Here is a 23,335-nt window from a genome sequence, read left to right on the forward strand (position 1 = left end):
GCTGTCATTTTTGTGGCAGTTTCAGCAGACCTGAGATGGAAACAGAAATAGGTGTATCTATCGAGTTAGCAATGTGCCATATTTAAGAGTTAAGCCCATGTCAGTTTGGTCTCCAGCTAACAACTTCAGCATCCCTAAAGACCATTTCACACTACTTCAAGGTATAATATTTTTATTAAGGATGGTGATAGGGGTGGCAATAAATGCTGCTGGAGCCTTGTGGTTTATTTTGTGGTCTTCATTTGTGGGTGGTTGTTTATGTTTGTTTGGGTTTTTTCTCCCATGGTGGTTGAGCAGGGGAAAAAAAACTTGTCAAGTCCTTAAACTTGTCTGATTTGCCCTTGCAGACATTGCTGCTTATGTTGTTCTCTATTACCAGCTACTAAAGAGCTTCTTAATGTATCTTATCCACAAGGGCACACCTGTAATTGAGTCCCTTTCAATCTTTTTGATAAAATAAACATTCCACAAATATACCCTTTCTAGAAAGAGCACTTAGCATGGAGTTGTACTAAAATACTTTTTCTGGGAGGGGGTGTGTGTATGTCAAAGCTCTTCAGCCTGCTGGCCATGACCGGCCTTCCTGGTCATCATTTACCAGATGTCCAAACACTTGTATTTGCTGTGTTTAGGTTTACTCCAGTTATTGATAAACAAGATGCTATCTGATATACTTATTATCTTTTGCTGGAGAACTCATGACAAAACTGTCTGATTACAGCTTCTGGATGACAACCACTGTTGTGGAGTAATCAACCTCCTACTGCTTATTCTAAGTGTTATATTTGCCTTACAGTTTATAGTATCAATTAAGGAATTGGTATTATGGAATAATGTACATCATTAAACCAAACACCTTAAAATACTCGAAATATCTCACATCTGTCAAAGTCAATTTTATGAATTGGAATCAACCCAACCTTCTATAATTTCCTGTCTCATAAGTCTCCCTCAGTTAAATAGTTGGGCCCATTTTTCCTTCTTGCCCAAGACTTAACCCAGAGCTGACCAGTTTCTGTGAAGGTGAGTCATTTCACTTGCCTTACTCAGACATTGATATGAAGTTATCAGCCTTCAGAGATGTATTAACATTGGTAACAGCATGTCAAACATGTCCCAGGGTGTTTTCAGTGAGTTCCTGTTGTTATCCTTTCTGAGTTGCTCTTGATTGCAGCTGCAATATGAAGTACTTCATCTTTCTCAAGTGATACAAGTATATCCTCCTGTTTCTTTCAAAATATAAACCAGAAATGTTTATTGAACTTTTCTGTTGTTATTAATAATTTTACCCTTCTTATGCAGTAATGGGCCTGCGCCAATAATAAAAATCTCATTATGCTTTAAAATAACAACTCTTTATCATACTTAGCCCTTCTGCCATGGCTTTTCCCTAGTGTCTTCTGATTCTTCTATCAGTTTTTCTACATTTATGGTCTCTCATGTATATTGACTGCCCTCTATTAATTGGTAAATGTTTGGTTTTATTTTGAACTGTTCAGTTTTTAGCTGAAGCAGAATGGATTTTTAATCTTCCAGTTTCCCATTTTTTGCCGAGAGGAATGTTGGCTCCATGTTAATCATATCAGAAGCGATAATGATAAAACTGTTCAGATGGGAATAAAAGACAACTGGGCACTGATGCAACGATGTGTGCAATTGACCTATTGTATGTGATAGCCAAGTGTTACCTAGCCATTAAAGTCTGATGCTGGATAGTACTTAAAATATTATTTTAGAGCAAATCAACTCTTAAGAAACTTCTTTTTTTAATGTCACCTAAGGGAATTAGTTTTAACTTTCATGGGATTTATTGGAAGCCTAATGCTACCTTTGAGTCTCTCTAAAGTCCCAGCCTAATTTATTTTTTCTAAATGTCATGAACACATGCTTAAGTTCTGTTGACTTTTTTATGAGAAATTGAGTCTGGTATCACTTCCAAAATTGTAACAATCTACTTTTGCAAATTGTTGCTTTTTGGTGTTGAACAGTCAATTGTATATCACTTAAGCAGATGGAGCACAAAACATGTGCAAGATGGAACTGGATCATGCTCTATGTTGATGTTACGTGCTTCTCACTTTCAGGGGTATATTTATTTGGGATTTGGGGAGGAAGAGGTACGAGATATTGAAGAGGACCGAAGTTGTACCAGCTTGTGATCACTGGGAATACTTAATCTGATGTTATTACTGAGTGAACTGGATTTTTATAAACTTTGTGTTATGGTTGTGCCCTCAAGTTCAGAGGAAATCTTGTCTGTTTATCTGCAGCGGGAAGCAGAACTGAAGACTTCTGCTTTCTATGAGCTGTTTTGTTGCTGTTACTGTATGACATGGACAGTGAAATTTAATCTTTGGCTTGCCTAGCCTTAAGGCTAAAAAAAGTTCACCTGTCATGTAAGGGAAAGTTTGAATATTATTAACTAGTACTTTGGGAAGGTTTTGAGATACTGTAATAGGGGTGTCATGTAGGTGAAATTGTTGGACTATATGACCTGTATTTTAGTTGTTTTTTTTTCATTTCCCCAGTGGCAGGTCCATTAAAAGGACTAAAAAAGGGGAAATCCGTTTCTGCTGGCTGAAGCAGTAAGAACTAGGTGAAACACTTCCTAACTGGAAGCCACTTGTACATGTATTACAATTAGTTAGAAGAATGTTCCCATCTGAGATTTCTCTGATTATCTAGATTTCGGAAGTTGTGCTTTTACAATTTCACTTGTTAAGGCATTGCTTTTACTGCAGACTTAACAGGTTTATTTCTGGCTCCAGCAGAAAGCAATTACTTCAGCTACCAAAATATTGAGTATTGAACTAGAATGTTCAGCTTAAAATTTCTGGACTAATTTTTTTTTTCCTGCTGAAGCAGAATTTGGTGGTGTCTTACCAAGATGAATTTGATTTGTGGTAGTTTGATTTTGAAACAACAACAGAAAAAAACAACCACAACAACAGAACACTGCCTCCCACCCCCCCCCCCCCCCCCCCCCAAAAAAAAAAAAAAAAACCTAACCCCTCCAAAAACCCCAAGACATGGTTTGAGGTTTAATGTCTGTCAGGGTGGGGTTTGGTGTTCAGTGGTTTTGGTTGTGTGTGTTTTTGGTGGGTTTCTTGTTTGGGTTTTGCTTTTTTGTTTTGTGTTTCTTTGTTTGTTGGGTTTTGTTTTTTTTTTCTGATACCTTGATTTTAGTACAGCTGCGTGTCTTATTTTCATTTTCTGTGTATGATGGCTAGCTAGAGAGTTGGTGATAGACTAGTTCTTCTTAAATCAAAGGTGAGATGAAATCTCAGCTGAGGATACTGTTTTCTGTTTAGGTGTCCAATTTGAATTCAGTCTTGTATTCACCAGTATCAATGGCAATGTTCCTATTGGCTTCCTGGGCACACAACTCAGCAGTTTCAGCTGCAGTGTAGCCTACGGTTACTTATAGGAATAGAAATAGTGCAACAAACACTGGATGAATTCTTAAATCTTTCTGAAAATACTAACTTCCTAATGCATTTGTGAAGAGTTTGTGTCCCTGTTTAGCTCATTTATGTGACTCTTGTTCCATGGAGTTTTCATTCATTTTCTTGTTTCATGAGATATTTAAATTGGGCACGCCTATTTCAGCAGATATACCTGAAAGAAATAGCTGTTTTAATGACATTCTTGCTTGGTGTTAATAGAACCCAAATTTTTGGCACTCCAACCTGTTACACAGCCTGACTCTGCCAACTGCAGGCCCTGGGTGTTCTGGGTGGTTTGAAGCCAACCAACAGCAGCAGGAGGAACAAGCTGCTTTCAGAAAATGGTGGGACTGCTGCATGCACCCACTGCTCTGTCAAATGACTCAAGCTCACGGGATGTCTGTCTGCAGTGGGTTTAAACACGTAATTGAAACATTTCCACATATTTTTACTGAAAGCTGGGCTTTTGGGAAGAAATTGGGATTGTTTGCTACGGTTTCAATCCTTGGTTTTTGTTTGACTGCTGTGGGCCACAAGGATACTGATAACACTTATAATTACAGGTTTTAATCCTAGTTCTGCTATGTACCTCTTCTGTGTGTTGGGAGAACTTGACCTTTCTGTCTGTTTTCCATCTGTAAAATGGAGATAATGATGCTACCCTGTTCAGTGGGGTTATTATAAGGGTAGGTGCTTGAATGTGTATAAAAAGATGTTAGCTGCAAAAGAAGCTTAAAAAACCATTTAAATATGCTTATATGTCATGTACATAACCAGAAGAATTTATGTTCTTAGTTTAGGAGTGGGAGTAGGATAGCCATGTAGTCTCGTAGCAGGAGGGCTGAAAATGAGGTTAGATGCTTTTATAGAGAACTCTATAAAATTCTCTTTTCTATTAGGTGGTAAAGCTGATGCTTTTGGGTACAGAGATCCTTGCCATGTTCCCAGTAGGGGACTGATTCTTCACACATCTCTTTGAGTGCATAGCCACTTAGTAACTTCCTAGGCTAAAATGTTTTCTCCCATCAAAAGCTTAAAGCTTTTGTATTGTTGGCTGTTTTTGTGTGTGTTTTTTTTTTTTTTTTTTTTCTTTAAGAGACCCTATGTAAGTGAGCTGGAAATATCACCAGTAGCTGTGATTCAAGTGAAATTCCTGCTGCTAATTACACAGGCTTTTTGCTAAAGGTAGTAAATAGAAATCATTCATGTGTCCTTAGAGGCCTTGATATCATTCAGTATTCATGGTAAATATATCAGGGAGCTTCATAAGAGAATCATTTTAAAACAAAGCCTGGTCAGCTATTTAATAATTTACTGATAGTGATGGCAAGGAGAATATCTAATAACTAACAAGACTGGCTTTCAAGTAGAAAATGAATTAGTGTTAGAGGAGTGTTTTTTCAAAGAATCATAATTACTATTAGAGAAACATTTGGTTACCATGTCAGTTCTTGATTGCTTTACGAGCACTTACCAAGGCAAAGACACTTTATTTGATTATTTAGGAAGCTGCAAACCCAAATTTATTCACATGATACTTATCTGAAATGGGCAGCTCTCAACAGTTTTAGAAAGTCTAGTCTGAAAATATAAAAATCTTTTATTGGACCGAGTGCAATATCTGATGCCAGTCCATATTCACTGGTCTGCCATGTGAGGGGATACTCTTTGACTTTGTCCAGCTGTAAAACAGCTATTTAGCTTTATTTTTAAAATCTAAATTTAGAATAGCTACAGGAACTCAATGCAAATGACAGACTTCTAGAGGAAGGAAAGTCCTCGCTGTAGGATATCTTGCATCTGCTGATGGTGATGAATATAGGAAACCCAGATTACAACCTGTAGAAGAACATTAAGAAAAAAAAAAAAAAAAAAAAAAACAACACAACAACCTAAAAAATGTGACCAGTCCTTGCTTGCATCCTTTAGGCCTTCAGTCTGTTTTGGTTCAAGTGGCCAAAGCGAGTCATCCACTGAAACAGCAAGACCAGGGTGTTTTGGTAAATTCGGTTGTTATGGAAGGTTTCAGTCCCTCAGAGGGGAGATCAAGGACCATCATTGGAAAATGTAGGGAGGTGGGGGCTTGTGCCCTCATGCTAGTCTTGAGGGTTCATCTACAGTGGTCAGTTGTGTTCATCTAAACAGCTTTAGAATTTTTTGAGTTTCCTACAGGCCCTTTGTCTCTAGAACCATATTGGCTTGAGGAAGAAATTGTTCCTTTGTTTCCAAAGCTAGTAAAGCTCTGCTGTGTTCTTGCTTCTTCTACTAATGACTGCTAATGACACACTGCTGTAGTGTGGAGAGGAAAATACGGCCTTAATGAGCCCTGATGAATACTTATGTCTTATAAAGGGATATTTTTTGTGGGATGAAGAGTGAAGATCCAGTAATTCGGATGGTTTTTTATGGTGCTTTATATCTTCAAAATACTTGATAAAGTTTATGCTTAGCTGTGGTGCTGTAGTAAATTCCTAGCAAAACCCATTTTCTATCATTATGTTAGCTTATAAATTTCTCTGTAGACTTTATTAGATGAGCTTCATGAGCAATCCATTAAAAACAGGTGCTCTAGAATTTGAAAGTTTTCTGGGTAGTTTTCTGTACATTTCTATGCTTTCCTGAATGAGTGCATAATGGATGTGACTCTTTAGTCACAATTCATTGGCATATTGCTGGAGCTGGTGTTTAGCATGCTGTGCAGGAGGAAAGGCTTACACCTCCTGCGAATACTCAGCTGCTTTCTTTATGTGGGCTCAAATCCCTCGGGTATGACTTATGAGAATAAGTGAACAATTTATGGTTAACTGTGAGCTAACGCACATCATCATAAATTTTAACATAACTGGTTTACTTTTAAAATAATTTCTACCTTTCACTAACATTCTAGGCCTCTTCTCCTGGAGAACTACTTACATTGATCACTTCTGGGGTACATCCCCGTAGTGACAAAGATGTTACTTTTATCTGCAAAACAGAATTGAAAAACATGATGTAGGTTCACATGCATGAGGTGTTGAAGGTTTCTTGCTTTTCTGTTCTGACAAACTGTGCTTTTGTAAATGTGATGAGTTGGACCTGTTGAGAGCACACTTTGCTGACCTCCATTCTTCTTAATGGCCTTTACTGATTTTTTTTTTTTGTTTTGTCTTTTTTTTTTTTTACCCAAGTTGGGAATTTGTGAAATGTACATTGTGCAATCTTAACTTTCAAGTTAGGATTCTGCAACTTCTTCGACAGAACAGAGTGAGGCAGTGAAAGAGGAACTGGCTGTGATTTGTCGTACTGAGTTTGATGTATTGGGGTGGGGGATAGGTAAATGACTTGCAGATATGCTAGCTAGAGTTAAACTTATCATAGTTGTTGATTCTTTCTTTTACCCCTAAATATCAAGGGAAGATAAGGAAGAAAAGACACCGCAGAAGTAGAATTTGTATCAAGATAACTGGAAAATATACATGTACACTGAAGATTACTAATTACTTTAGACACAAGTTAAACAGATTTGCCTCTGAGTTTAGTGTGATGTAATAAGTCAAGTATTCTTGTGATCATGTTTCATATTTCTGCTTGAGTGTCTCTTGCTTCTAAATAAGCTTTGGCTGCAAAAGCACATAATATTCTTACTAATAGATTACTTGGCTTGTAAGGAGGAGATGTTTGGCTTCATTGGTGCAGCAGGGTGTGATTTAGAACTGCTAAAGTGAATACTCAGTAAATTGGGGACATAGATGTGTTGGTTATGCTGCCCTGTCACCTTCTGACAGGCCGCACTGTTTGATTATTAATCACATTTATTATAGTGGTTTCTGATGGTCCCATTGCTTTAGGCATTGTATACACAGGGTCTCTGTGCCTGAGAGGTTTCCATTTCCCGGGCAGGCATGTGATGAGATGTAATGAGCATTATGGCTTGGTTTAACCCAGCCCATCTAGTTTATACCAACTGACGTCATCTATCTGGACTTCGGCAAAGCATCTGACACTGTCCTGCACAACATCCTTGTCTCTAAATTGGAGAGACGTGGATTTGACAGGTGGACTGCTCTGCAGATAAGGAACTGGCTGGATGATCTCACTCAGAGTTGCGGGCAATGGCTCGATGTCCAAGTGGAGAGCAGTCATGAGCGGCGCTCCTCAGGGGTCGGTGTTGGGCCTGGTGCTGCTTAACATCTTTGTTGGTGACATGGACAGTGGGATCGAGTGCACCCTCAGCAAGTTCACCCGTGACACTGAGCTGTGTGGTGCGGGGACACGCTGGAGGGCAGGGATGGCATCCAGAGGGGCCTGGGCAGGCTGGAGAGGTGGGGCTGTGCAAACCTCATGGAGTTCAACAAGGCCAAGTGCAAGGTCCTGCACAGGGGTCAGGGCAATCCCAGGCACAAACCCAGGCTGGGTGAGGAGGGGCTGGAGAGCAGCCCTGAGGAGAAGGACTTGGGGGTGTTGGTGGGGGGAAAACTGCCTGTGAGCCAGCACTGTGCCCAGAAAGCCAACTGTGTCTTGGGCTGCAGCCAGAGCAGGGGGGGGCAGCAGGGCCAGGGAGGGGATTCTCCCCCTCTGCTCCGCTCTGGGGAGACCCCCCTGCAGTGCTGGGGCCAGCTCGGGGGCCCCCAACAGCAGCAGGACATGGACCTGCTCGAGCGGGGCCAGAGGAGGCCACGAAGATGCTGGGGGGGCTGGAGCAGCTCCCCTGGGAGGCCGGGCTGAGAGAGTTGGGGGGGTTCAGCCTGGAGAAGAGAAGGCTCCGGGGAGACCTTATAGTGGCCTTCCAGGGCTTAAAGGGGGGACAGGAAAGGTGGGGGGGGACTCTGGGTCGGGGGGGGAGGGGGTAGGGATAAGATGAGAGGTAACAGTTTTAAACTGCCAGAGGGCAAATTTATATTAGATATAAGAAATTCTTCCCTGTGCGGGGGGTGAGGCGCTGGCCCAGGGTGCCCAGAGCAGCTGTGGCTGCCCCCTCCCTGGAAGGGTTCAAGGCCAGGTTGGACGGGGCTGGGAGCCCCCTGGGCTGGGGGAAGCGGGCCCTGCCCAGGGCAGGGGGGGTGGAACTAGATGATCTTTAAGGTCCCTGCCAACCTAAACTGTTGTATGATCTCCCCATGCCTAACTTGGATGTCGTTAAGAGACTGAAACTTCAAAGTTCAATGTGTAGTTGGTGGAGAGAAGAAGAGGCTCCTTCATGGCATAAATCATTTTGCTCTAAGAGCAAAATCATCTTCCATGGGTACTTCTGTTTTCATCAAGTCTCCAGTTAGTATGGGGCAACAAGGCTCTTAATTTAGTTGCTTGAACTGGGATGAGCCCTGTTAAGAATGAACTTTATATGGCAGTAAGCAGTGAGTTCCCTTATTTTTAATGAATTTGCTTAATATAGAAAAAATAAGAAGGGGGAAGAAGGCAGAATAAAGTGTATTGAAATGGTGTGGAGGAGCAAAGGGAGGGAGAAATTAAGGTAAAGGAACGTGGCTGGGGAAAAAAAATCAGGTTGAAATTCTAAAAAGGCCTCCAAATATTTGGGGGTTTTCACTTCTGTTTTCTGAGGCACCTCTACTGGCTTCTCTTCTCTGCTGAATTGGGTATTTATGGTCCCCAATAGCTGAGTTTCTAAGCATGGTTTATTCTTTCCTTTATTTACAAGCAGAGCACACTTCAGTAGAGGGCTGACTTCTTCCCATATTTAGATGTGAAGCTGAAGCACAAGGTCTAGGTTGAGTTTCTACTTTCCTCAAAGAAAAAGATTAATGACAGAGGATAAGTACTATTCTATGTGTAGAAGGGAAAAAACAGACTTTGATTCAGAGGTGCTAATGCAGTTACCCTTGTTCTGTGACTTCCTTCTGTTATGGCAGTAGGAGTGCTCTGTCATTACACCTAGAGATGGGGGAAAGCTACCAAAAGCTAGAAAGTTGCGTTTGAAATTTGTTGTGTGTGATTGTTTACCTGAATGTAAGTGACTCTGATATGCCTTGGCTACAAATCTTTAGAAATAGTCATTAAAGCAGAGCTTGTGCTACTGCCTGCTCCAGAAACTGGGCTTGAAGTAGTCTTCAGATGGAATGCAACTATTTGGCCTCCCTTCCTTATAGCTGACAGATTTGATAGCTATTTCTGAATCCAAATAGATTGAAATGTAAAATGATATAATATCACTTTCAGATATTTTGCTAAGGTCTCTTACTGCAATCGGAATCTATGTTGTCTGAGGTAGGGGACAAATTTGTTGCTATCTATCTGGTGGAGCTGTTCCTGTTTCTTGTGACTAATGAGAAGGCACGTGCTTCCCCATTTAATGGCAGCATCCTCTGGAAAAGTTGTGCAGAACATGTGTAACCATGTGCTTGATAATATGTGTGTAATCCAGATCCCCATTTGACAGTGTTAATCCAAGAAAATTTTATATTGAGCAAAACTTGAATGGAAGTTTTTTAATGAGAAAAGTGAGCAGTGTCAAGGACTAGTGCTTGGAATGTATCATGATACATAAAAGTGATGTAACCCAGGTAAAACATGAGTTATACCTGTACAGTGCTTTGGAAACAGCTAAAATTAATAGAATCAGTAGAAAATTAGTCCACACAGACAAACATGCTCAAGGTACTACAGAGTCAGAAGATGGCAGTAATGACACTAACATCCATTTTCTTTGTTCTTTACCTTGAAAATAAGTTACACCTAGCACCGTTAGAATTATGAACTTTCTAAAATAGTAAAAGCTGAGAGTGATCTGGAAAATATTGAATAAAAATAAAAGGTTGGCTAAGCAAATGTCCCCCTACCCACTTTCTTCCTTCAGTGTCAGCCTTGTCCTTCATGTTTGTTTTCATCAACCAAACCAGTGGTTTCTTGCAAACGCTGCAGCATCTATTCTGGATGCTCAGAAAAGCCTCTCGTTAGTCCCTCCAAGGCCTGGCTGTGTATCTGCTCCTGCTCTTCTTTGCAGTCTCCCTGGCCACGCTGCTGATGTGGGCTCCCTTTTGGCTGGGTTTGATGTTTCTGTCCCTGTCATCTCAACCTGCACACAAGGAGCTTTCTCCACTGAGTATGTTCAGGTGTTTTCCAAAGGGAATATTTCCTCTCCCAGTATACGGTTTCATCCATCTCGAGTCAGCAGCCAGCATGAAGAGCCAGGTGTTGCCTCTTCTGCTGTTCAGCCTTTTAAAAGCAGCAAAATGTATAGTGAGGTACAGATAAGCAAACTAACTATTACGTATTACAGCTGTCTCTGCAGTTTCATTAATTTTTATAAATTGAGCTGCAACCATGAAAAACTGTTTTATTTTAGAAAGGATCTTATCAGAGTACTCTGACTCTTATTGTATTATATAGGAAGATGAAGAGTTCAAAATTCACTGCTAATGGAGAAGAAGTGTTGGGCTGTTTGACATTTTCAGACTATTTCAATGTTGCCATCTTGCTGTACCTTTCTACCTGCTTGTGTCTGATGGTATTAATATATTGTTTTTCCATGATACAGCATCAAGATAAACTTGTAGATCCAGGCCATTTTGGCATTTCCTGGAAAGTATCATTGTGTTCATGTATAAATGTGAACTTTGTATTATTACATAGTTGATGGCTGGTAGTGAGGTTTTTTTATCTTCAGAAAGGAAGAAACTTGCTAATGAGAATGATGCATAGAGATCAATGCCAGTGTCTGACATCAATTAATGATTTAATCCTGTAACCAGATTTAAAAAAGCAGCTGGTATCTGCATTTGCACACATTGTTATCTTTGAATGTGCTAATAACTTGGTGGGAGTAGAAAAACAGACAAGGTACCACTCAAAGGGTTCAGGCAACTGGGCAGAGGTCTTCTCCCTGGTATTCAATGAGTTGGCCTACTATTAACTCCTCAGTATTTACGGTGATATGTAACTGCAGCATTGGTTTCCTTTTTCTGCACGTGTACATATGTAAATATGGATAAGCCCATATGGAGAATTGAAACTGATGCTGGAGACACAGTTTTAGGTTTAATAATAAAAATTGAAATCAGGAAGACAGATGGGTGAAGTTGCAAGTGATATCGGGAGAATGGCACAAGGTGTTAAATTTCCTTTCTTTAACCCCTCCTTCTGCCTACCCGTGACAACAAAAACTTAACAGATCATGTTCTAGACACAAACTTACATTGCACAATATAAGGAAGTGGAACCTTTTTAATATTTCCTTTGAACTTGACCTACAACTTTCACCCATGAATCTTGCTCACTAAATTGTAGGGAAGATACTGCATAATAGGTAGTTCTGTAATGAAAGCTGCCAACTGTGTGTGTATTTATTTGTAAGTATGTACATACTGCTTGCTCTGGGGGAGAAAAAATAGTTTACTGTTTTGGACCAGACTGATCTTGATGTGTACTGAGCTTCTCCAAGATGATGTTCTCTTTATGCACCCACTGGGTGTGTGATGGTGAGTACCTGGAATGAAGTTTCTCCTGTATCTCCAGGAAACTGCCTATATCCAGACAGTTGAGTGGCAGTTGTGTTTCAGTGACCTGTGTACTACCAAAGAAGCCCACAGAACTGAAAAAAGATGGTTTCCTATCCTTTACAAAAAGCACATCGTTTGTGGAGTATTCATCTTATGTTTAGGAAGAGGAGAATTGCATTGTCTTTTGGGGACGGAGGTAGCCTGGCTACTGACTGTGAACTGGCTTTCTGCGGGAGGTACGAGAGATGTTGTGTACACTATAGGGGATTGGATGAGTTTCTCATGTTTCTATTCTAAACTGGTAGCAGGCTTGGATATTTACAGACTCAGTTGTTTGTTAAATACTTCAAAAACATATGTATTGATTCAAGTCCATGAGCTGATTTTTTTTTTTTTTTTTAATAGGTTTTCTTGGTTAAATGCATTTAGTGTCATAATATGACAGTGCCTTCAGTTGCTTAGCACTTTGTTTTCCAGGGGCAAGCTGTATCATTTGTGGGTGACTAAAATTAAGAATTAAATTTTCTCCTCTCATCTGACACAGTGAGGGAACAGTTTTATGGAGTCAAGAAGCCTCGAGCGACAGGCTCAAGAAAACTTCAGAACTTATGTTAATGTTTTCTTTTTTTAAGCCTCTTGAGACCTTGCTTGAGTTATTTGTAACAGAAAAATAAGCTATGATGATATACACAAGGATGGGATCAGACTTGGAACTTTTCTTTTGCCACTTTTATAAAATAATGTTGTATAGGACACATTAGCTCAGAAGGGTAGAGATTTAGCAAGACCATTTTGTAGGGGTTTTAGTTCTTTGTGCTTGCTCAAAGGTCACAGATTATTGTTGTGGTATAAGCCCCACACAGCCACTTGCTCACCCCCCCCCCCCGAAGGGATGGGGGAGAGAACTGGAAGGGTAAAAGTGAGAAAACTTGTGGGCTGAAATAAAGACAGCTTAAGTAAAGCAAAAGCCGCACACAGACAAGCAAAGCAAAACAAGGAATTCCTTCACTGCTTCCCGTTGTTTGGCAGGTGCTCAGCCTTCTCCAGGACAGCAGGGCTCTATCGTGTGTAAGGGTGACTTGGGAAGACAACTGACACTCCGAACATCCCCCCCTTCTTCCTCCTCCCACCAGATTTATACACTGAGCATTATGCCATATGGTATGGAATATACCTTGGGGTCAGCTGTCCCAGCTGTGTCCCCTCTGAACTTCTTGTGCACCCCCAGCCTGTTTGCTGGTGGGGTGGTGGGAGAGGCAGAAAAGGCCTTGACTCTGTGTAAGCCCTGCTCTGCAATAATGAGAACACCCCTGAATTATCAACACTTCCCAGCACAAATCCAAAACAGCCCCATACTAGCTACTGTGAAGAAAATGAACTTTACCCCGGCCAAACCCACCACAATTATATAAAAGCATATACAGTCATGGGGGTTATTTCTTGGGTAGCGTCAGAGTTTTGGAGCACAGCTTGTTCCTGCCTTGCTTGATGGTTTATCACTGAACCATTGTTATGGCCCTGTTTGAATTTCAGGGGTTTCCTTGGAAGTGAACTAGTTATACTAATGGTATGTCTGTTTATTTTTAAATCATACAGCATATTTTCTCATTGTCCTTCTTCAGTGATACTAGGGTTTTTTTATGGTTGGATTTCATCCCACCACTACATGTCCAGTCCTCAAAGACACTGGTGTCTGGAAGACTATTTCAATCCTCTTATGTTAAAAATACTATTGACTTTGTCATCAGTATATTCCATTAGAAGCCAACCAGTGGTATTAATGTAAAAATTAAACTTTAACAAGGCTCTAAAAGTACCTATTAACCTCGTGTCCTTGTGATCTCTGCTTGCAGCCCTGTCTTGTTGCCTTTCTCTTTTAGGACAGTTCCTTGCTCTGTGTGTTTTATGTAATATTGCCTATTTTCCTATGTGCCATTCAGTTGGATGTTCTAGTAAAACACTGACAGACGTGATCTCACCATATTTGTTTCCTTTAGAAAATTACCTGTGTGTTGTGGGGGGTTTGGCTTGTGGTGGTGGTTTAGGGTTTTTTTGTTCTTTTTTAATTGAATCCGCCCAATTTTCATCTCAATATCCATGTTGTATTTTAAACTACTTTTTTTTTTGTGTAGCTCTACAACTTTATTCCTGCATAGTTTCTTCTACCAATGGTCTTGTACACTGTGGGAAGATAATTGGCTCCAGAGTTGATACTGTGTTTGGTGTTCAACTGTTAGCTTATTACCAGCTCAGTGTTGTCATTAAGTGAAATATTTCCTTCAGGGTTTGGGGTTTTTTGTGCTAATATCTTCCTAAATTTAGTTTATCCTGTCCTTACTGCTGTCATCCGACATCTTACTTTTGGTTTTCCTTTCTCACTAGAAAATGGTTTTGAGTTCAGATAATCCTTCGTAAGGTTTTAGCTGATTTAGATCAGCCTAAAGCTTGGCTTTACAGTATTTGGTGTCTAGGACACAGTTGTCTCTTCTGATTGGTCATTTTTCCAGAATCTTGTAGATCATGTGTTTCTGATCTCTCTCTGCTGTATCCAGCTAGAAGTAAGGATCTTCTCTTCTACCCTTCTTCACTTTGCTTACAATGTAATTTTTTTTTCTCCTTAGGTTGATGCTTTTCCTTGGAAGAAGTAAGAAAAAACTTTTTTGCTTTCTACTCCCTAAGGTCCTTGAACCTCAGTAAATCACTTAGTTTACCAAATTTTTGTCATTCTGAACAAAATTTCCAGACTTGCCTTTGTTTCTTCCATTTTATTTAGTTTATATGGAAACTACTAGTGATTACTTGATTTAGGGTTGTATTTTACAGCCTGTTTTTTGCTACTGTTTTCTTCACTTCTTACTAGCACCATCTCTGTGTTTCAAGACTCTCTGTTCTTACTGTCCAAGCGATTTGCATTGATACAAGAATTATTCCAGCAGTTTCTGACTATGCCTGCTGTGCCGGTTGGATCCCTTCTACTACCTAGCAGACTACTTAGTGATGTTTTCTTTCTCCTTGCTGGTCTGTTCTCTGTTCTCCCTTTATCTCCAAGTGTGTACTTGTTTGTGATTGTCCTTACACTCCAAAAGATAGCGGAGTGCCATAGTTTCTGAAGTGATGCTGACACCTAAAGAAAGGTAGACACTTCATGGATTTGAGGGTTTTATTGGACTCGGGGGGGGGGGGGGGGGGGGGGGGGGAAGTGTTTTTGAGTGAGATATAGTGGATGTCTCATGCTCAGCTCTGGATAGGGATGCTGGGTACTATTTAGGGGGGTGTATCAGCTGCAAACTGACATAGTCTCTTTTGGCTAGCAGGGTAGTGCTCTCACTTGAACCGGTTGCAATGGGGAGTCCTTCAAGGGTGACTTCCAAATGTCAAGCTTGGTCCTGTGGTGCTGAAACAACTAGCCTCCTCACCTGACGAACACCACTGCCTCTTTGGTCTCTCTTACTCCGGGAACGCGAGGTGGTTGAGGGTAGCTAGATCCGCGCTCTGCGCTGGGGGGGCAAGCATCCCCCCTCCCACCCAGCCGCTCGCCGTGGGCACGCTGCCCCGAGTGGGGCCCTGGCACCGGGCGGGGGGCCGCTGCGCGCCCGGCCGCCCTCACCGGGCCCGGGCAACGAAGGAAATCACCTTCGTGCTTCGCGCGTGACTTTTTATGCCTCTGGAGCTCTCGAGCATTTCACGCGAAATGCAACCTATGAAGTTTAAAATGCAAACTGATGTTAAGGGGGTGGTAGTTCTCCCGGGCCGCTGAGGCGGGCTCGGAGGCACCTTCCCCCCCCCCCCCCCCCGGGCCGCGCCGGGGCGGCCACCGCGGCGCAACAGCCCCCCCCGCGGGCCGGGCCCGGCGGCGGCGCCTCGCCGGGGGGGGGGGGGGGGGGGTTGGCTGGCAGAGGGAGCGGTGTTGCATTTAATGAGGAAACAGTGCCGCTACCCCTCAAGTACCGTGAGGAAAAGCGTGCCCAGCCCCGCTGGAGTTCCTGAGAGTTCCTGTCTGAGAGAAGCCCCTGCGGTGCTGGTGGGTAACCACGTGCTGTATCCGGGTGGTCATCGCTTTCCTTTGCCCGTGCAAATTCGAGCTCAGGCGCTTGATCGATACGTGTCTCCCGTTTTTATTTATTTTTCCTTATAAAGTATGCTTTTTTTTTTTTTTTTTTTTTTTTTTTTTTTGCTAAAGAAGTTGCTAGCCGAAAGCAATTTTTAGAATTTTGTTCAAGATTGTGTCTCTGCCTGCGCATAAACCCTGGGAGCGCGGCAGTACCCGCTGCGATTAGGTCTTTAGCAGTTCACTCTCTCGAAAGTAAAGTGAATAATCCCGAAAAATCACCGTTTTCGGTTTCAACCGCCTGTCAGCTGCCCGAACAAAGGACCCTCCGCCGCTGGGCCGCCCGGCTCCGGCGGAGGGTGGGCCGCTCCCCGTCCCCGCTCCCGGCCGCGGTGCCCGCCCCCCCCCACCCCCCTCCCCCCCACGTACATGCGATACCCTGCACTTACTCTCCATCCCCGCGGGAAAGAGGGCAGGCGCAGGAACCCCAGATTTGCTGGCAAGATGCTGCACTTCAGCCGCTACCCATAGGCGATTTATTTGCGTGTGCGTGTGTGTGTGTGCGCGCAGCTGGGCTTGAACAAGGAATAAAAAAAGCCCAACCACCGCCGCCCGCCCGCCCAGCGCTGAGGAGGAAGCGTCTCGCTCCGTGGGAGGGGGCCGGGGGGCTGCTGCCCCCCGCGGCGGGGCAGCGGGGCCGGCTCTGCGCGGGCGCGGCCGGCGCTGGGCGGGGGGCCGCCCGCCTGCCTCCCGCCCGCCCCCCCGCCCGCTCCCCGCGCCGCCCGCCGCCACTTCGGCGGCTCCTCCGAGCAGCACCGCGGCTCCGGCTGCCGGGGCGGCCGCCGCGCCCGAGCCGCCAATGCGGGGGATATCTGCGGGGAGGCAGCGGCACCGCGGCGGCGGGGAGGGCAGGTGAACTCCGGGGAAGGATGACCGGCGTCGCCGCGATCGTCTTTCTCCTGCAGCTCTTGCCCAAGGCGGGGGGACAGGTCTTCGCAGGTGAGTTGCAGCCCCGCCGCTCGCCCCTGCCCGGCTCTCCCCGGGGCATCCCTGAACTCCCCGCCTCGCCCCCTTCCTCCAGCCCCTCGGGCCTCGCAGGGAGCTCCCAACGCAAGCCCCGGAGCGGGCGGGGATGGAGACGTCCCTCGGAAGGCGGCTGCTCGCCGGGGGAAGGAAAGGAGCAGTCTTCGGAAAAAGTCGGTCGCTGAAGCCGGGCGAGCCCGGTGCCGCGCAGGGCTGCGGAGGCTGCGCCGCGGGCGGAGGGTGTCCGTGTTTGGGACCGGGGAGGCTCGCTCCTCGGGAAGTTGCGTGTGCTGGGAGATGAAAGCCTCGCCTTTAGTCTCGGATCCGCGACGCTTGAGTCCTTGTTGTAGGAGACGGGCTTTCCGAGGCAGGGGCTGGCTCCCGAGGGTCGCTGCCTTTTCCTCCAGCCGGCCGAGGGGGGCTGGGGGGTGGTTCGCAGAAGTTTAGTGGCAGCTTTTTCTCCCCTTGTATCTCAAGTAACTTTCTCGGGGGGTGGGGGGGGGCCTCAGCTACTCGGACCGGCTCCCTCCCAGTTGTCACTTTCTCTGTCACTCTCATGTTAAGGAATACTTTGCTCCCTGGCATGTGTACATTAATAGTAGCCAGCTATTTCCCCCCTCCTACAAGTTCCTTTAAGCATAGTTTGAATTACTTAAAGATGACAGGTGCTTGCAGAGCTAGTTTTCTCCTCTTGTGCTATTGTGTAGGTAAACCGATAATACGTGTGGTCTTGTTTTTCTCCTGAATCTTGTAATATGACATTAATTTTCTCACTGTATTTTTTTCTATATTAAAAAAAATAGAGTTGTAATTTTCTTCTCTCCGGACTTCATCTGTCTAGCTAAGTATTGGTGTTTTTTTTTGTGTGTGTTTTTTTTTTTTTTTTTTTTCCCAATATGTGTAAGACAAGTAAAAATTCCATGTGCAACATTGCTTAGTGCAGGGATAAATCTCAGTGCTTGTGACTTGGCTTCATACCCCCAACATGTCTAACTTGAGTTCATCTCAAACAGTGGAAGATTTTTCGTAGTTAAGACTGAGAGTTCGAATGACTTTGTCTCGATTCTTTGAAACAGAAACTGTGCAGAGGGCAGGAGATGCCGAGCACTGTGCGTACCTGGAAGCGGTGGTGGCTCGGTGCGGGAATGCGGCCGGACAGACAGACATGGCTGGACAGACGCGATCAGACACTGCCACAGTGGCTTCTTGACATTGCTGGGCAAGCATGCACAGCTGCGGATTTGTTGGAAAGGCTGGAATATCCAACCTAGTTAAATAGCTTCTTCGTTGAGTAAGCAATATAGGGAGCTGTGTGTTTTTTTCTTTTTCTCTCTTTTCCAACTGTGTTTCTGTGTTCTCGAAGCTTGTCATATCAATTGAGAGAAGATCCTTGGCTTTTGATGAATCATTTAGTCAGATGCTTAGAAAGAGTGTTCTGTGAAGATGGCAAACTTTTAAGGGAGCAGAAAACACTTTGTATTTGAGGGAAATAGGAATGTAACACGAGCTACCTGCATGCAAACTTAGTGTCTGGCTAAGCCCTATTTTCAGAAAGCCATGAAATGCTTTGTTTTCATTACCAGTTTAGTGCGAACAGTGACTGGGGGGTTTCCTAATCGTTAGTATCACCATCTGCCTCATATTTTAGTGCACTCTCCCTCACTATTCAAAATAAGAGGAGCTGATTTTAATAAGTAATATTTTCTGAGCTGCTTCCATTAATGAAGTTAAAAGAAGGTTTTCTCCTCTTAGGTTATCTATCTGGTGTGAAATGTAGTGGTCTGGACTCTGTCCATATAGCTGATATTTTCGTGGTAAAAAAAGTTTCCCAGATGCACTTTGTCTCTAAAATGTCAGTGAAGTTTGGAGAGGCTCCAGTTAACGCCTTTGGTGTATTTTCGCATCTTCCATCAGGTGGTGCTCTCTCCATAACTATTAGGATGCAAATCCTGCCTGTCGCTTCCCAATTGAATTATTTTTCAAAGCCTAATGCTTTTATTTAGCAGCCTTTTGTTAAACGTCCCGAAAAATCTCTGCGCAAGGACCTGGATGGGGTTTTCGATTTATTTTGTTATAGATAGTTGGGCCAAGAAGTAGGAAAGACACAAGTCCAGACGACATGTTATTCAATTCCTACCCAACTTGCACAGCTGCTGCTGCTTCTTTCATCTTACCCACAACGTAGAAAATTAGGAATACTACAGAGCCACAGTAGCATGCTGATGGCTTCTTCCTGGAATACTTAGTTTCATATTGAGGGAGCTGGTTAACACTTACAGCAACACAGAAATTAAATAAAGTATCTATAACTTGTCTCCCCACCAATTACTCTGTTGCCTGCAGTCTCTCTATTTATTCATAACTGGAGGTATGGTTTTGAGGTTCTAAACTTTTTGTCAGGTTTGGGGTCAGCTGATAATTTACTACTTTTCCCATAAAAGGGGACAGAAGTAACAGCAGATAATTCTAGTAATTGACAATTCTTTCTAGGCTTTTAGAAATGAAGGACTTCTGATTACAGGGAAGTTTTTTTCCTTAAAGCACATATGTAGTTTTTCTCCCCTCAAATATGTGGAACATTCTTGCAGTTGCTGTGCGTTTTGCTATGGTCTGTTTTGTGTGCATTTTCGGCACAATAGAGCACAAAATAGAGAGATTAAAGTCATTTGCAGCTGTGAAAAAGCATTCAGGGGGAAAGTAGGACAGTGGGTTTACATTGGGACTGTTCACCTGAACACTGGATTACTTTAACACTTGTTTTTCTTCTGATGTCAGTGTTTGCTTTAATTTTTTCCCTATTCTGCTCCTTGTTTCGCTATGGCAGAGCTCCTGGATGGGTGGACGTGTAGCTGGCTGCTCTGACAGACTGCTGCCACATCATAAAGTTCCCGCAGCTGATTGTTCATTACACGTGGCTTGTCCAGGGAAGATGAAAGGGGAGCAAGGGAGCAAACTGCAAGGAATTTTTGGGGGAAGATTAATTCATTGACTAGGAGTTCATTTACTCACAGATTTTGCTGTCAGTAAATTGGCAATGAAAAACGGATCTTTCTGAGCAAGCTACTCTGTGTGGCAATTGTTAACAATGGAGCCATTTAACTCAATAATCACTTTTCACTCCCTCTGGGGAGCTGTTAGCACTACAATTCAACTTTATTTTTCATTCCTGACTGACTTGATTTGTTTTCCAATACATAAACAATTAATATTTAAAAGGTGGTGATGTGAAACTGCCTATTTCAACAGTGGCAATGAAAGGTCACTGTGTGAATAAAGGCATTTGTGAATCTGAGTGATAATCCTTCTCTCTTACGAATGCAGAGCCTTTTTTTCACCATCCATCCTTCTGAAAGTCCCTCGGCTCTTTCCTTGTTTAATTGTACTTTTTTAGTTTCTTATGCTCTGTGTTCAGGCCCACGTGCTCTAGTTCTCATTAATATTATGGGAATGATTTGGGACACTTACTGTAGAATATTATAGTATTTTTTTTAGAAGGCACCATTATCTGTTACCATGGAAACCGGAATAGTGGTAAAGATGTAGGTCTGAGGCGTTGTGAACCTTGAAAGATCTGGACAAGGGTTGTTTCTTACGGGAACAATTACTTTTGTATATAAAATCCAGTTAAGTGGATAGAAGAAAGGGAAATAAATTGATCTGTTCAGTATTGCACTGACAATCCTTCTTTTGAAAAACATTCAGCATAGAAGGATCAGTGTCTCTCTGACTCTCCCTTTGTATGTGTATGGGGGGTTTTTAAAGCTCATTATTTATCATAATAGTTGTTTCATGTCTCTGATAATTTTCATTGTAATTTTTATAAATGAGATAAACGAATGTGTATTGGCAGATACTGTTCTTTGCTTGAATGAAAAGTGCTGAATGTAGAATAGAGAGGTGTGCAACGCTAGCACTGGAGCTTAAATATTTTGGCAATGAGCAAATTTGAGACTGCCTTAACATGGCCCTAATTAAAAAAAAAAAAAGAAAAGAAAAAATAGCAGATGTCTTCTGAAAATCCACCTACCAAAATCTGTTTGAGGTATATATATGGGTTTGCTCGGTAATGTAAGCAATAAGAGCAATAATATGTAACTGTTTTGCCACAGAAATACTGAAGCCTACTTAACATTCAGAAAAACTCTTATGATGTTTGGGTGACGAGCAGCAGGAGTGCGTGTGTGTATTGCTATATAAAGCCTATGTCCTTTAGAGAGAGATTTCTTAATTTTTTTTATGGAAACTGATTCAGTCTGTTTCCTCGGTGTCTTGTAATGCATAGATAAAGTATGTAATGAAGCTTCTAAAATGTGCTTGTAGGTACATTCATAGAGGGGGTTTTTCTTGCAGAAATTTTAAACAGCAGCAGCACATCGAGGTCACCTGCTGTTATAAAATGACCCAAGTTGTAGACCGGGTTTCCCACTGTGATGTGGGAAACCTCCCGTGCCTCCTGTTGCCTCAGTACCAGAGGGCTCCACTTCCACAAAGAACAGCTTGTGGGTTGACATTTCTTGGCTCTGTGTTGTCATTCTTGAGAAGAATACGATACACTTGGCTTTTATGGTATTTCTTGAACATCTTTTGAAGCAGTATTACTTGGCTCATTTTAGCTAGTGTATTTGGCCAAGAATCACTCTTTTCCTGGTACCACTCACATTTCCTAGTTCTCTAATTTTTTTTTTTTTCTGATGGTGCTCTCCCTGTTTATGCTGGCTAGCACTACTTGGATACCAGTTTGTTTAGATGATATATGCTTTTTCAGGGAAATCCTTACCCACCTCAACCTATTACCTTCCTGGCCCTGTGTTGCCTCTTACTTTTGAAGGCCACTTGCCTCCCACCACCCTGCTCTTGCCAGGTTAACCCAGAGGAAAAGAGCAACCCTATGCACCCCAAAGCAGACGCACAAAGAAGGTGAATGTTGCTGATGGCATCGGTAAGGACTTCTTACAACCTGGCCCTATCCTTCTATACACTCGTAATTATGTAACAAGCAATTTCTGGTGTTCATTATTGCAAGCTCTAAAGACTGTGTATCTCCATGGTAGAGGAGACAATTACGATGTCTTAATCAGACTATGCATCATTTAATCAGGCCCACTTGTTTTTTAATATCCGATAAATACATGCCATCTATCATACCACAGTTCAGAGATGTTGGAAGCTTTGCAAGCTGGATGGCAGGGCACGGCATGTTCCAGAAGAAAATGCCGATAAGTCAGTTAAAGAAAACAAGGACCTTTGGAGAAAGACTGTTAAGTGATGTTTAGGGCCACAGTTAAAGATGATGTAATTCTGGGGAGCGCAAGCATATCCACCCATGAACGAGACCTGGTAAATAGGACAAGAAACCCCAGGAAGAGTGAACCTACTTAGTGCTTGGTCTCCTCTGGCTTGCTTGTTTTCTTTTAACTAGTGCTTGTTAATCAATCCAAGGCCAGCCACTTGATTTCTTCCTTTTTCCAGCTAGATCTCTCTGGGACTGCGGGCTTGAGAATTCAAGCTGACTGGGTGAATTCTGCTGCAGTTTGTTGTGGTGCAGCTCATGGAATTAAAGAATGATTGAGCTGTTTATGAATTTTGGGAGGATGGGGCCTGGCTCTTGTTCCTTGATTTTTTGGAGTTTATCTTGCAGAAAGGCTGTGGGGTTTGACAGCTGATGATGTTGTGTGGGCACAGATCAGTTCTGCAGCCTGAGCTACCTACAGTTACACAAACCTCTTCATTCATCTATGCTATTTCCTTTGTACTGGAAATGCTCGAAGTATCCTCTATCTCCTGTTTTGTTAGCTGAAATGTCTTCAGAACCCGATGTAAACGAGGAAACAGTTTAGCAGTTTTTCATGTACGTTCTTGTCATAGTCTCAGCTTCATTCCTGGGGAGTGACTATGTTAAATCACTGGAAAGCAGCTCTTGGCTTCCAGTTCAGGTGTACGTTGAACAAAGGAGGGCTGTTTCACTACTTGTCCTCTGCCGTGTTGTAAAGAACAATGATATCAAGAGTGTTACAGCTTAATCCATTTATATGTTAGGGATCAATCCTTCTCTATTTGAATTTGAAGAAAATGCCATTACCTGCTTGTAAGAAGGTAGTGCTTGTAGAAGTATGGCTTCATGCTCTACTGGGGATGATATTCTTGAAATGTGCTTTTGACTCCAGTACTGCTGAATTTGTTGTCATTACTGGAATGACCTTAATGTGCATGTGTGTGAATTTTCATTTCCTTAGTATTGACTGAAAGGTCAGCCCCTCAATAATGGGGTGTGGGCAAGAAGGCCTAAGTAAGCAAATACAACAATTGTATGTGGTATGCTTTCATGTTCTTTTTTTAATGAAAAAGCATGGAGTTGAGAATGGCATTGGTGCCATGTGGTTTTGTTT

The 23,335-nt window shown here is 42.8% G+C and overlaps 1 protein-coding gene and 1 long non-coding RNA gene across 9 annotated transcripts in view; one reads left to right on the top strand and one right to left on the bottom strand.

Moving 5' to 3' along the window:
- Positions 1-9,853: 9,853 nt before the first annotated feature.
- On the bottom strand, positions 9,854-16,614 carry LOC122154150. Its single transcript, XR_006166068.1, has 2 exons — positions 16,376-16,614; positions 9,854-10,595 (listed from the first exon to the last, which is right to left on the bottom strand). It is a non-coding gene; the product is annotated as an uncharacterized LOC122154150 (long non-coding RNA).
- Positions 15,842-23,335, top strand: part of PTPRT (protein tyrosine phosphatase receptor type T) — a 467,676-nt gene continuing 460,182 nt past the window's right edge. For 7 of the 8 annotated variants that reach the window (XM_042800879.1, XM_042800881.1, XM_042800884.1 and 4 more), the window contains exon 1: positions 16,694-16,925. In XM_042800879.1, the coding sequence (XP_042656813.1) occupies positions 16,856-16,925 (70 nt within the window). In that variant the 5' untranslated portion in view covers positions 16,694-16,855. Of the gene's footprint in view, positions 15,900-16,693; positions 16,926-23,335 lie in introns of those variants that run through there. The other variant, XM_033003561.2, reaches the window with a different exon arrangement.

The sequence above is a fragment of the Tyto alba genome, unplaced genomic scaffold, assembly GCF_018691265.1.
Source record: "Tyto alba isolate M040663 unplaced genomic scaffold, T.alba_DEE_v4.0 Super-Scaffold_33, whole genome shotgun sequence".
Taxonomy (NCBI): Eukaryota; Metazoa; Chordata; class Aves; order Strigiformes; family Tytonidae; genus Tyto; species Tyto alba.